We start from the raw sequence: 13,033 nt of genomic DNA on the forward strand, positions 1-13,033 counted from the left end.
TGATTGTAACATTGTACCATCCTTGATTTTTCAGAAGTTGTTACACTAGTTCTAATATCATTAAAAAGTCTATTATTGATGAGTTTCAGTTAAACTAATCAAAATTAATATACATCAATTTAACCTAAAAAATTAAACTTTTAAATTATAGATCAAACCAATCTGATTTTTTCAATTCTGTGATGTGAGATTATCCTTTTGATTCATCTCCTTTCTCCTACCTGTAAAGGAGGTTTGTCTACACTTGACTTGTGTGATATGTAGTTCCTCTCTAGTAAGTCGTGTCATATCATATAATTTGAATCATATCTTTAATCAATAGACCAACAACGGGTGTCACGATACTTATCAATTCGAGTTTCTTGGATTTAGTAAACTCTTCTGTTGAACCCGCTTCGTATTCAACGAAAAAAAGGTACGTTACACACATACTCGTTTCTTTATTGAAAGAAGAAAAGGACGTGTATGACTGCATGTCACTAGATTTGTTGGAGTGATTTCACAACCATACAATTCATCTCACATTTCTTTCCCTCCTCTGATGACTCCTTGCCTTGTAAGCAGTCATTGTCTGCTTTACAGCTTCACAAAAGGTAAGATGGGACCTCTGAGAGTGAAGTCAATTCAAGTCGAGCAAATTATCTTTAGGAAGCTCTTTATGCCACACAGCATCATGTTGGTCGTCGCATGCGTTTACCCATTAAACACCTTCAGTACTTTCTCAATCTGTCAGCCTGTTTCTGCGAATTGAAATTAATCACTACAGAATGGGCAGGTCTTTACCACATGCCCTCCGCTACAGCATCAGCTTCATACTACAAAAAAGGCATGGTCATATGATGTGAACAACAACCCCTACTTTAGCCGACTTGTTGACTTGGTGGCACAGCCGGAGAACGGGAGTCCATATAGTCGATCATATTTTAGCATTCATCAAGTCAGAAAGCTTGAGCACATCGAGAGAAGGGAGACTCGGCAGTGTGTTGACAGTCGATAGGGTTCCAAAGACCTGCTTCATTGTTGGGCGTGACTCTGGGTCATGTTCCACGCAGCAAAGTGCCAACCTCAAAACTGCAGCTACCTCGTCTGCAACCTCCGTCGTAGGGAGTGATGGACGCTGGTCTAATACATATTTCACAAGCGTGTTTTTCGGCGACGAAGGCAATGACAGAACGGAAACGAGTCCTTCCCCATGTCCTCCTATTAGCAACTCAAGCGTGACCACTCCGAAACTGTAAACATCGCATTTGGTGGTCACTCTCATCTCATAAGCAAGCTCTGCAAACAATAACCGATAACTGAGGAAACCTTATATCGTAGAAGGATCTCCAAAAGACAGCTATGTTAGGCTACTTTGCGCCTTGATTGATGAATAACTACGTGTACAGTAAATCGACTGCTGTTTTCTATTTCTAGATTGATGAATAATTCATGTAAATGAGCTACAAGCTGATGGACTTTTAACTTGCAAAAAATGTATTACTATATGACGTCGGGGGAGAAACTTACCCGGTGCCAAGTAACCATATGTGCCGGCAAGCATGCTCCAATTTGATGAATCTGGCTTCAGGAGTCGAGCAATACCGAAGTCAGAAACACAAGCCTTGAGTTCTGAATCGAGCAGAATATTGTTGGTGGTTATATCTCGATGAACAATGGGCTGATCGCAATCATGATGCATGTAGGACAGAGCACGAGCCACATCTTTGACAATGTTCACCCTCTTCACCCAGTCCAGTTCGGCAGCTGCTGCTTCGCTTCTGAGGAGGGATCCCAAACTTCCTCTCTCCATGTACTCGTACACCAGAAACTTGTGTCGAGCAGAGGAGCAGAATCCGTAGAGCTTGACGATATTTCGATGTCGAATTTGAGTAAGAGTATGTATCTCGTTTTGAAAGGATTGCTCATTCGATGTAGTTTCGTCTTCCTGCAGATGAATTTTCTTCACTGCTAGCATCTGCCCGCTTGCTAATTCTGCTCTGTAAACGCTGCCATATGCACCACTTCCGATACAGTATTTTTCATTAAAATCCTCCGTGGCTGCAACGATATCCTTGTATGCATATCTTCCATCAAAGTTAAATACACAGAATGTCATGCCTTCTTTGTTGCCATTATTTTCGGAAGGCATGGAATGTTTCTTGGTCTTCTGGAACAGTGAAAACGCTCCCAGAAAAACAAGTAAGATGAATAAGACGACCACGGAAGCAATGATAGCTGAGATAATTGCTCTGTGGTGCTTGCTTCCATCATCTTTCCTTGCAGTATAAGAAAGACATGGAGGCAGGCCTTTGACGACCCCACACAAACCTTTGTTGTGGACAAACCACTTCGCCGGAGCTTTCCGGAAGACTGGGCTCTCAGGCACAGCCCCCTCCAATTCATTATATGATACGTCAATGATTAATAAGCTGATCATAGCACTTAGTGAAGATGGAAGACCACCGGACAAATTATTATGTGAAAGATTCAGAATTTGCAGCATCGTAAATTTGCTGAACTGTGAGGGTATCTCACCCGTTAGTGAGTTGTGGCTGATGTCCAATGCGTCTTGAAGGTACTCCAGGCTGCTGATCTCTGCAGGAATTCCTCCGCCGAACTTGTTGCCATTAAGCTTCAGGGAGCGGAGCTTGAGACAAATGCCTATTTGAGACGGTATTCTTCCTGTCAAGCTGTTAACTGATAGATCAAGGATTTCAAGGTCGGGCATCCTTCCAAACTCTATTCGTACCTCTCCGCCGAGTCGATTGCAGCTCAGGTTCAGCTTGTAGAGATGAGGTAACCTGCCCAAGCTCTTTGGAATCTCCCCCTGTATGTAGTTGGAAGAAAGGTCCAGTTCTCGTAGTTCTTTTAGATTGCCGAATTCTGGTGGAATGGCTCCGGTGATGTTGTTATTTGAGATTGCCAGGAATGTGAGATTGTCCCATCTTCCCCAGTCCGGTGGGAGTGCACCTGACAGCCTATTGAATCTTAAATCCATATAAGAAAGATGTGGATACACTCCAAGAAGTTGTGATATATCCCCGGTGAGTTGGTTTTGCTCGAGACGGACTCTGATCAATCCCGTACAGTTCTTTAAGGTCCCGGGAAGTTGACCTCTGAAGCTGTTGTTGCTCAGTGAGAGATACTGTAGGGTTCTTCCTTTGCATATGTTTGAAGGCAAGTCACCGGAGAAGAAGTTGTCTGACAAAAGAAGCGATGTCAAACCTGTGATGTTGTTTAACTCGGCAGGCAATCGACCAGACAACCGATTATTGAACAAGCTTAGGTCAGTGAGGTTCCTTAAGTTACCGAGGGATGGAGGAATTGAACCGAAAAGCTGGTTGTCATGGAGATCCATACCCATGAGCTGGGTCAGGTTTCCGAAAGTGGATGGTATCGGCCCGGAGATTTGGTTGTCGGGCAGAAAAAGTTGGGTTAACTCATTTAGATTTCCTATTTCCGGAGGGATAAAGCCTGACAATTCATTAACCCCAAGATAAAGTTTCTCTAATTTAGTTTGATTTCTTCCCATAAAGAAAGGGATATGACCTGTTAGACTATTATTGAAGAGCCCAAGTTGCACAAGGTTTAATAGATTTCCCAATTCTCTGGGGATGAATCCCGAGAGATGATTTTGATAGAGAGACAACTGGTATAGGTTCGTCAAGTTCCCTAAACTGGGAGGGATGAAGCCAGATAGTTGGTTCTTCCCAAGTGTAAGATGCATCAACTTCTGAAGTCTTCCAAGCTCCTGAGGTATGAAACCTGTAAGTTGATTATCTCGCAGGTGCAAGTGCAGAAGCCCGGTAAGATTGCCCAAGGATGGAGGGACACAACCACTTAACTGATTCTTATTGAGATATAGGAACTGGAGCGCCTTCATGGAGCCTATTTCGACCGGGAGTTTGCCCGTGAACCGGTTGCCTATGAGATCAAGATATACAAGGTTGGAGAGAGCCGAGATGGTCGGAGGAATGACGCCGTCGAGCTGGTTGTAGGAGAGGTTGAGACCGACGAGTGATCTCAGCGTTGAGAAGTTGAGAGCATCGAGTGGCCCTTCTAAGCTCATGTTCGGCAGGGACATGTCGGTGATGACAGGGCGTCCTCTGTGCGTAAGGTTGCACGTAACTCCAGTCCAATTGCACGGATTAGAGCTGAGATTCCAGGATTCAAGGAATTGCTGGCCGTGAAGGGTGGACTTCCAGTGGAGTAGGGTTCTCGCTTGTGACCCGAGTGAAGCTGTCACCGAGACAAGATGAAGAGAGAGCAGCAGCAGGAGGAGGAGAGTGGTGGAGAGGAGCCGCCAGTTGTGCAGCTGGGATGCCATAACTGCAGTGTAGCTAATCTGGGGGAGGATGTTGTACTGCGAGCAAACAAAGGGCCCCCTTATATAAAATGTATGAGATGGATGTGAACTATCGGGAACCGAGTGGGACACATTTGAGTCTCGAGCATCCTCACCAGCGGGGCTAAAGCTGGATGGTATCACCCGTTCTCATACTGTCCCCTCCGCAAAGTTTGGTGGAAGGTTAAGAACCATTCCTTTCGATCATCACCACTGATCACTTTTCATTTGTTAAAGCATAAAGTGGACTCATATTATTACTTGGAGAAATCAATGTCATATAAGAAGAAGCACAAGAAAAACTTTGTAGCAGTAGATTTCTGAGTCAAGTCAGCTGATCTTATCAAGTTCAGCATATTCCTTCTGCCAACTGGGAGTCATTTTATAATGTTAAAGAAGAATAGCTTTTGTGACATTAAAATAAGAAGAGTTTTGCTGATGATTAATTTTCTGCAGGTGCGGCCAAATGATCAAGATTCGGAATCCCATTTGAGACGTCGACTTTCTATAAATCAAATGTGCAGTTAAAACTATTGTCATTTATTAATGCATAAAGAGATATATGATTTCATAGCTTCCGACATCAGGTTGGGTAGAGAGGAGGTGCGAAACCTATCCAATGGTTCATTTTAAATGAGTTGGATCCTGATTCGATTTGGTTGATCCACAGTGGATTCGGAACTTGATAGTGAAACCATCAGAGCCAGGAGATTTATCGAGGCAAATGGAGGATAGAGTATTCCAGATTTGAACGATGGGCATTATGAAGAATACCTCAACCAATGAGACTAGGCCATATGTTAGGCTTCAAAGGATAAGGATCCTACTTCCCAAAGTCATAATAGAATGAGACAAAGGCAAGGGACATGCATGATGTGTTGGTCTGGGACAATTTGGTTTTGGACATTAAAGGTGCTTAATTTGGTTTTGATGGCTGCGAATGGCAACCCGGGCATGGTAGTATTTAGTGTTGAGGTCCCCATCATTAATCCATTTAACCTTGGTGTGAGACCACCATCTAAGATTAACGTGGCGAAGGAGGGCATTATATTTGTTACGAAGACAAATAAGTGCTTAAGAGCAAAATCACATTGTTTAAGAGAGTATCAGCTTGAGTGGATGCAAGAAGGTCTTGAATCCTTGAGTCTATCAAGATTATTTGAGATATTTGTTAGAGGGGAAGTGAATCAGGAAGAGCGAGACCAAGATCTAGAAATAAGATCATGGGACTTAGGATGTTCAACCCAAAAATTCTGGAAGTAAAACAGCTTGTTAGTAGGTTTGTGTAAAGGAGAGATGAAAACAAAAATGGAGCAATGATCTAAAGCAAACTAAGGGACCCTCCCAATTGTTACATGATATTTATTTTGGGCCAGAGAAACTAAGATCCTTAAGTCTCACATTTTCTAAAAATCATATAAAGTTTAAACAGAGAAATAGCAAGAGATATGATGACCTTCATATTTGTCTTAAGGCAAGAAAATACAAATGAAATCTCCCAGAAGAAGCCATAAAAAATCATCAAAATCTATCAAGTACAAAGTGCTCAATATAAGTTTACTTTTCCAACAAAGAAACACATGCATATATAATTGAGAGAAGCCACAAAGAAGAGTTTTTGAATTGAAAAATGACATGTATAAAATGCTTACGAGAAGATAGAATCTATATGTTGATACAATCTATTTTTTAGAGGAGTTAGCTAGTAAAACCCATCGAAGAGATAGCAAAGGAGCTCTATCATCTTCCCAAAAAAATGATAGTTAGCTGAGCACGGGACGCAAACAAGTTTATTTCCTATTAAATCTAGAGAGTTCGATCTAGATAAATGTGAAAGATAATGTCAAACATGTCTCTCCGAAGACCTTTATAGTTCCAACTAAAGATATGCAGAGGTAGTAAGAGAAGAAGGGGTAGAGGAGGAAAGAATATTCCCTACTTCAAGGTCTCCTAAAGAAAAAGCAACTAGAGCTTTCTTCGTATAACCGCGTCCAGCACCACCATAAATTTAACCTTCTCTCTTATTGTTGTGTAGTCATTGGAAGAAGTGTGTCCGATCTAAGCACCCACCACAACCTCTTTAGCCAAGACAGTATCATCTCTTGCAACAAAGTTAAGCGGATCTCATGACATGGAATCAATGATCGACTTGACCTTATCTATCGATCCTTGAAGGAGGGATAGGAGCAAGAGTGAATGTGAATCAAGGTTTCAGGTGATTTAAAAAGATGGAACGAGGAGAGGAAAGAGAGGATTTATAGGAAGCCCTCCTCATGTGATTGGAAGTAGTGGTGGTAAGAGACATGTGGCTCGAGGTGGCAATGATAATAGAGAGTGCTAAGGAAGCACCAATGGAAGATAGTTTCAAGGAGCCAACCTTATATTGAAAGTCTAAGGGATATCATAAGAGGGCACCATGGTAACCAAGCTTGGGACAATTATCATCCTCTAGACTTGTCACATAATGATGATTTTTAATTTTGAAACCTAAATAACAAAGGTTTATCATCCTCTAGTCTGCTTATTACTTCTCGACTTGGACCAATCTCCCCGGGATTAGTGGTGTCAATTAAGAAAGCTTCTAGTTTACTAGATCAAAATTTTTTCTTACAAATTGTTACACCACTGTCACCCTAGATTTGTTAAATTTGATTTTTCTACCTCTAATTCATGTCATTTCTGCTCAATACCAATGAGACTTTCAATATCATCTCTTCTTCTTTTACCATATAATAGTTACGTTATGAAAATCCTTTGAAACCCAACTTTGGATCTTTTCTTCCTTTGATACTAAGCATGGCGATATATGGCTCTATGAAGGGTCAGATGTTGACTCTAAAGCCTCCTCTACTTTAAGAGCCTTGATTATATCCTTTGGTGGTTTTGGAGGGTTAAAAATAACTAGATCTTCAAACCGAGAGTTTTAGGAGAAGATCTCACTTAGAGATTTCTTAGTCGAGACTATAATCTGAGTGGCTTAAATTTAAATATGATGTTCCTTAAATAAAAAAATAAAGATGAAGGCACTTATTTCATTTTATATCTCGATACTAGTGATGCATAATTTTTTGATTAAAAAAATTTAAAGGATTAGAGGGTTCTCTTCTTGGTAGCAATTTTCATTAAAAAAATTTAAAGGATTAGAGGGTTCTCTTCTTGGTAGCAATTTTCATTCATGATAGCGTATGTAAAGTTTTGCTAGATGGTGCCAATCGTATTCATGTTAAAACTGATTCTAGGAGCCTTATTGGCTCTTATTTTATCACATATTTATCATATCAACTGATTAGCAATTCATGCTAGAATATATCTATCTATAATTTTTTGAAGAAGGGAGTGGCCCTTGCATCTTTTTTTTGCTTATTACCTTTGATCTTTGGAGTGACTTTTTTACCCATGCATTTTGTTAATTAATTTTTTTTAGAAAAAACTTCATGTTTAGAAAAATTATAATTCGGACAACTTTAGAAGAAGTAGAAAGAAAATAACAAGAACAACCATAAAATAGTAGTACATATAAATGAAATCATTCAAATAAAAAATATGATTTTAAATAAATATTTTTATTAGTTTATGAACAAGAGCAATCAAATATAAAGACTTATATATCAGTTATAGTATTTTTTAATAAACTTTTCAAAACACTTTAGTTTTAACAGTACTGAAATTTAGGAATTCAATCATTTACCTATGGATCGATTCATATGATATAATTAAGTATTGCTCTAATTATCTTGTCAGAAGAATATTACAAGGATTATGATAAATAGGATACTCTTTGTAAAATATAAAAAAGTAATAGCTATTGAGAAAATCCAAAAAAAATAAAAAAAAATTCAAGAATTCATCATACTCTTTTCTCTAATTGATGTTATTTTGCATTATTTTTAACCTTCACAGACAAACTATCTTTCGAGTAAGTCAAGTCAAGTCAACCATTCAAGTTAACTATTTAATAAAACTTTTATAATAGGACATCCCAAGTCAAGTCATGTCAACCCAACCTTATAATAAAACTTTTATAATACGACAACTCAAAGTCAAGTCAATCATATTAATTCATGTAACATTTAGAGAAAGAAAAACTTATATAAGGGCACATTTCAAGTCAAGTCAAATTTATCTTGTTAAGTTCAACAAATTCTTCCGCTATATATATATATATCTATAATTCAAATTTCATAATAATAACATACAATTAGATACGATAGGAACACACATATACATTATAGTAAACATCATGATCTTAGGCATAACATTACTAAGATCACAACAACATGTAATTAGTGATACAAATATGCATACACATTAGTACACATCATAGGAACACACCAAAGAAATCATCCAACTTTCACAACAACTATACATGATATGAACAATATTCTCAACACTCAATCACATCACAATAAACATATATAAGTATTCCTGATAGTAAACATAACAATATTCACAACAGTAATGCATACAACAATAAATATATACACATCATAGTATTCACAACAAAGATATGAACATACATTAATATCACAATAAACATATATATATATCAAATTTCATTACAGCAAATAACATATATAACGCTCAAAGAACTTTACCAGCAACAGAAACTTGACAAGGAAACCATGTACTACACACAGATCAAACATTTCAATGGCCAATAAAAGATGCAACTCATGGAAGCGAAGTCCACTTGGTTGATCATAATTCTCGAGTCATCAAATCAGAAAACTTCAATGCATGGAGAGATGCCGGGCTCGGCTGCGCCGATAACTTTTCAAAGATCTGCTTCATCGTCGGGCGAGTTTCTGGGTTGATGTCAACGCAATGGATCGCCAATGTTAAAGCTGCAGCTACTTCATCTGCAACTTGGTCAACCGGAAGTGATACACGCTGGTCTAATATATCTTTCACAAACAGGCTTTGGCCGGAGGAAGATGATAGGGTAGAAATGATATCTCCTGGGTAAGTTCCCACTAGCAACTCGAATGTGATCACCCCAAAACTATACACATCGCATTTGGTGGTCAGTCTCATTGTATAAGCGAGCTCTACAGACAAGAAGATCGATGATCAAACTTACTTGATACAGAAGTATGTCCTCTAATTAGACAAGAACATCGCATTTGCACTTTTACTGAAACAACAATCTACGATTCTAAAATACCATAACATGTCAAGAAATCTTCGTATGGAGTTACAAAATATTAATCAAAATGTTACCTGGTGCCAAGTAACCATGCGTGCCGGCAAGCATGCTCCAGTTTGAGGTATCTGGATTCAGGAGTCGAGCAATGCCGAAGTCAGAAACACAAGCCTTGAATTCTGAATCCAGTAGAATATTGTTGCTGGTTACATCTCGATGAACGATAGGTGGAACACAATCATGATGCATGTAGGAGAGAGCACGAGCCACATCTTTGACAATATTCACCCTCTTCACCCAGTCTAATTCTGCTGCTGCTGCTTCGATTCTGAGGACGGATCCCAAACTCCCTCTCTCCACGTACTCGTACACGAGAAACTTGTGGTGAGGAGAGGAGCAGAATCCGTAAAGTTTGACAATATTGCGATGTCGGATTCGAGTAAGAGTTTCTATCTCATTCTGAAAGGGTTGCTCGTCCACCGTGTTCTCGTGTTCGGACAGGTGAATTTTCTTCACTGCTAGCACCTCTCCACTTGATAATTCTGCTCTATAAACACTGCCATATGCACCGGTTCCGATCAAGTACTTCTCATCGAAATCTTCTGTTGCTTCGATGATATCCTTGTATGCAACTTTTCCATCAAAATTCAATACAGAGAATGTACCCTGTTTGATGGGATTATTGACAGCTTGCACTCTGTGTTTCTTCCTCTTCAGGAATCGCAAAGCAATTCCGACGAACAGAAGCAAGAGAAGTAAGACGACCATAGATGCAACAATAGATAAGATAATGACTGTGTGGTGCTTACTTCCGTGGTGTTCATTTGCAGTAGATGAAGCACATGGAGGCAAACCTTTGACAACCCCACACAAACCTTTGTTGTGGACAAACCACTCTACTGGAGCTTCCTGGAAATGCTTGTTATCGGGAACTGGACCCTCCAATTCATTGTATGAGACATCGATGATGAACATGCTACGCATATCCCTAAAAGTTGATGGAAGATTACCCGTCAAGCCATTGTGTGATAGATTCAAATTTTGCAACATCAACAATTTACCGAATTGCGTTGGTATCTCCCCTGTCAAAGAGTTATGGCTGATGTCGAGTGCGTCTTGAAGGTACACCAGATTGCCTATCTCAAAAGGAATGCTTCCGCTGAGGTTGTTGTTGTTAAGCTTCAGCAAATGGAGTTTCATGCAATTTCCTATCTGATATGGTATCCTACCTATCAAGCCGTTTCTCGACAGATCAAGAAGTTCAAGGTTGGACATCCTTCCCAGCTCTGCTGGTATCTCTCCAATGAGTTGATTGTTGCTCAGGTTGAAGTTATAAAGATGAGCCAGGTTGCCCAAGCTCCTTGGGATCTCTCCTTGGAAGTAGTTTGAAGAAAGGTCCAGTTCTTCCAGCTTTGATAGCTGTCCAAGTTCTGATGGTACAACTCCGGTGATATTGTTATTTGAGATTCCTAGGAACGTCAGATTGTGCCATCTTCCCCAATCTGATGAGATTGTACCAGACAATCTATTGAAGCTTAAATCCAAATACAAAAGATTGGGATATGCCCCAAGGCGTTCAGATACATCCCCGGTCAGTTGATTATGATGCAGACGAACATTCTTTAGGCTCGTACAATTCTTCAATGTTGCGGGAATGGGACCTTGGAAGCTGTTGTTGCTCAGCATTAGGATCCGTAGGGCTCCTCCTTTGCATATCTCTGGAGGCAAATAACCAGAAAAGTCATTATCTTTCAATAGAAGAATAGCCAGACCTGTAATGTTGTTCATCTCCGGAGGCAAAGGACCAGACAAATGGTTATAGGATAAGCGTAGATCGATGAGGTTCCTTGAGATACCAATTGATGGTGGGATTTGGCCTGAGAGTTTGTTCACTTCGAGAGACAAGTTAGTGAGTTGGTGCAGCTTTCCAATTTCTGGAGGCATAGAACCTGACAATTCATTCATCCAAAGGTAAAGGATCTCCAACTTGCTCTGATTTCCCACCGATGAAGGGATGGGACCTGTTAGGCTATTATTAGAGAGCGAGAAGTGCACCAGGTTTATTAGGTGTCCTAGTTCTCTAGGAATGAATCCCGTTAATTGATTTTGAGCGAGTTCCAACATGTAGAGGTTTGTCAAGTTTCCTAAACTAGGAGGGATGGAACCATTGAGTTGGTTTGCCCAGAGATCAAGGATGGTCAACTTTCTAAGTCTCCCCAACTCCTCAGGGATGACATCCGTAATCATATTTTTTTCTAGTTGCATGTCTGTAAGCCTACTAAGGTTGCTCAGAGACGGAGGTATAGGACCACTTATCTGATTCTGGCTAAGATTTAGGAACTGAAGCGCCCTCACGGAACCAATCTCGACAGGAATTCTGCCTGTGAACCTGTTAGCAGCCAGATCAAGAGATACGAGGTTGGAGAGAGCCGAAATGGTAGGGGGAATGTTCCCGTTCAGCTGGTTGTAGCTGAGGTTGAGATTGGCAAGCGATCGGAACGCCGAGAAATTAAGAGCATCGAGTGGCCCCGCTAAGCTCATATTTGGCAGCTGTATCTCGGAGATGACCAAGCGCCCATTGCGTGCGATGTTGCATGCAACCCCAGTCCAATTGCATGGACTGGAGTCGACGTTCCAGGACGCGAGCAACTGCGGACTTCGGAGTGTGGACTTCCAATGGAGTAGAGCTCTCCCTTGGAACCCCAGCACGGAAGCTGCTCTTACAAGAACAACAAAAGGAGAGAGAAATACTAGTAGGAGTAGTGTGGTGGAGAGAGAACTTCTGCGTAGTTGACATGCCATGATCGTAATATAGCTTAAGAAAGGATTGCAGAACTTTTTGTCGTGGGTTTGGGCAAAGAGATGAGGGAACTTTTATAGGCGATACTCCCCTGTGAAAATAATGTCTTTACATTTACATCCAACAATATCGTGTTATGCACGTTGCCTAGTAGGCTTTTACTGTCCTCATCCAATGTTCTTAGAGTGAGACTTAGTTTACAGAGTCAATAGAAAAGGGAAAAAAAAATGAAGCACCAATTGGATAATTGTGGTTGTATAGACTTAGTTTATAGATTCAATAGAAAATAAAATAAAGGAAAATAAATGTGGTTGTATAATGTGGAAATATTTGTGTATTTCGAAGGAAAAAAATACGAGTGATCGGAAATAGCCATTTTTTCTTTGGTGAATCCAGTCTCTTGTTAGTGCCTATGATCATCAGTTGAAGTCTTCGTTTTGCTGTCGACATTTAATGTTGTGCCACCTCACTGTTGGATGATTGACTTGTGCGCCTGTCCAGTAGAGAAATATTCCAAGAACATTTAATGGTTGATGATTCTATTTCTCTTGAGGTTTGACACCATTGACTTGACCACATCCTAGGTATACAAATCTTTCAACGAAAAGAATTAGTTTTGTCGCCGTACGAATTAAGATGGCTGTTACTTAATTATATTTTATTTATTTGTATTTATGTGTATATATTATGATTAAATATAATGATAGAACTATCTTAGATCAATTATAAAGATCATTTTAAATTATATTAAAAAAATAATATT

General features: G+C 39.9%; 3 protein-coding genes across 3 annotated transcripts; all 3 read right to left on the minus strand.

Annotated features, from left to right (window-relative positions):
- Positions 1-400: 400 nt before the first annotated feature.
- On the minus strand, positions 401-4,603 carry LOC135652767 (MDIS1-interacting receptor like kinase 2-like). Its single transcript, XM_065173993.1, has 2 exons — positions 1,510-4,603; positions 401-1,278 (listed from the first exon to the last, which is right to left on the minus strand). The coding sequence occupies exons 1-2, from the start codon at positions 4,307-4,309 to the stop codon at positions 917-919; spliced, it is 3,162 nt and encodes a 1,053-aa protein (XP_065030065.1). The 5' UTR covers positions 4,310-4,603; the 3' UTR covers positions 401-916.
- Positions 4,604-9,025: 4,422 nt separating this feature from the next.
- On the minus strand, positions 9,026-10,981 carry LOC135672146 (MDIS1-interacting receptor like kinase 2-like). The gene is made up of 2 exons (XM_065180599.1): positions 9,548-10,981; positions 9,026-9,375 (listed from the first exon to the last, which is right to left on the minus strand). The coding sequence occupies exons 1-2, from the start codon at positions 10,743-10,745 to the stop codon at positions 9,026-9,028; spliced, it is 1,548 nt and encodes a 515-aa protein (XP_065036671.1). The 5' UTR covers positions 10,746-10,981.
- Positions 10,982-11,070: 89 nt separating this feature from the next.
- On the minus strand, positions 11,071-12,272 carry LOC135672147 (probable leucine-rich repeat receptor-like protein kinase At1g35710). Its single transcript, XM_065180600.1, has 2 exons — positions 11,243-12,272; positions 11,071-11,186 (listed from the first exon to the last, which is right to left on the minus strand). Exons 1-2 carry the CDS (start codon positions 12,270-12,272, stop codon positions 11,071-11,073), a joined length of 1,146 nt encoding a protein of 381 aa, XP_065036672.1.
- Positions 12,273-13,033: the final 761 nt, after the last annotated feature.

The sequence above is a fragment of the Musa acuminata genome, chromosome BXJ1-4 (assembly GCF_036884655.1).
Source record: "Musa acuminata AAA Group cultivar baxijiao chromosome BXJ1-4, Cavendish_Baxijiao_AAA, whole genome shotgun sequence".
Classification (NCBI taxonomy): Eukaryota; Viridiplantae; Streptophyta; class Magnoliopsida; order Zingiberales; family Musaceae; genus Musa; species Musa acuminata.

Coding starts and splice junctions, on each gene's coding strand:
- LOC135652767 (XM_065173993.1), bottom strand. CDS start 4,309: ATGGCATCCCAGCTGCACAACTGGCGGCTCCTCTCCACCACTCTCCTC. Junction 1,279..1,509: donor ATATGGTTACTTGGCACCGG/GTAAGTTTCTCC, acceptor TATTGTTTGCAG/AGCTTGCTTATGAGATGAGA.
- LOC135672146 (XM_065180599.1), bottom strand. CDS start 10,745: ATGTCCAACCTTGAACTTCTTGATCTGTCGAGAAACGGCTTGATAGGT. Junction 9,376..9,547: donor GCATGGTTACTTGGCACCAG/GTAACATTTTGA, acceptor TCTTGTCTGTAG/AGCTCGCTTATACAATGAGA.
- LOC135672147 (XM_065180600.1), bottom strand. CDS start 12,272: ATGGCATGTCAACTACGCAGAAGTTCTCTCTCCACCACACTACTCCTA. Junction 11,187..11,242: donor GGAGATGAACAACATTACAG/GTCTGGCTATTC, acceptor TTGCCTCCAGAG/ATATGCAAAGGAGGAGCCCT.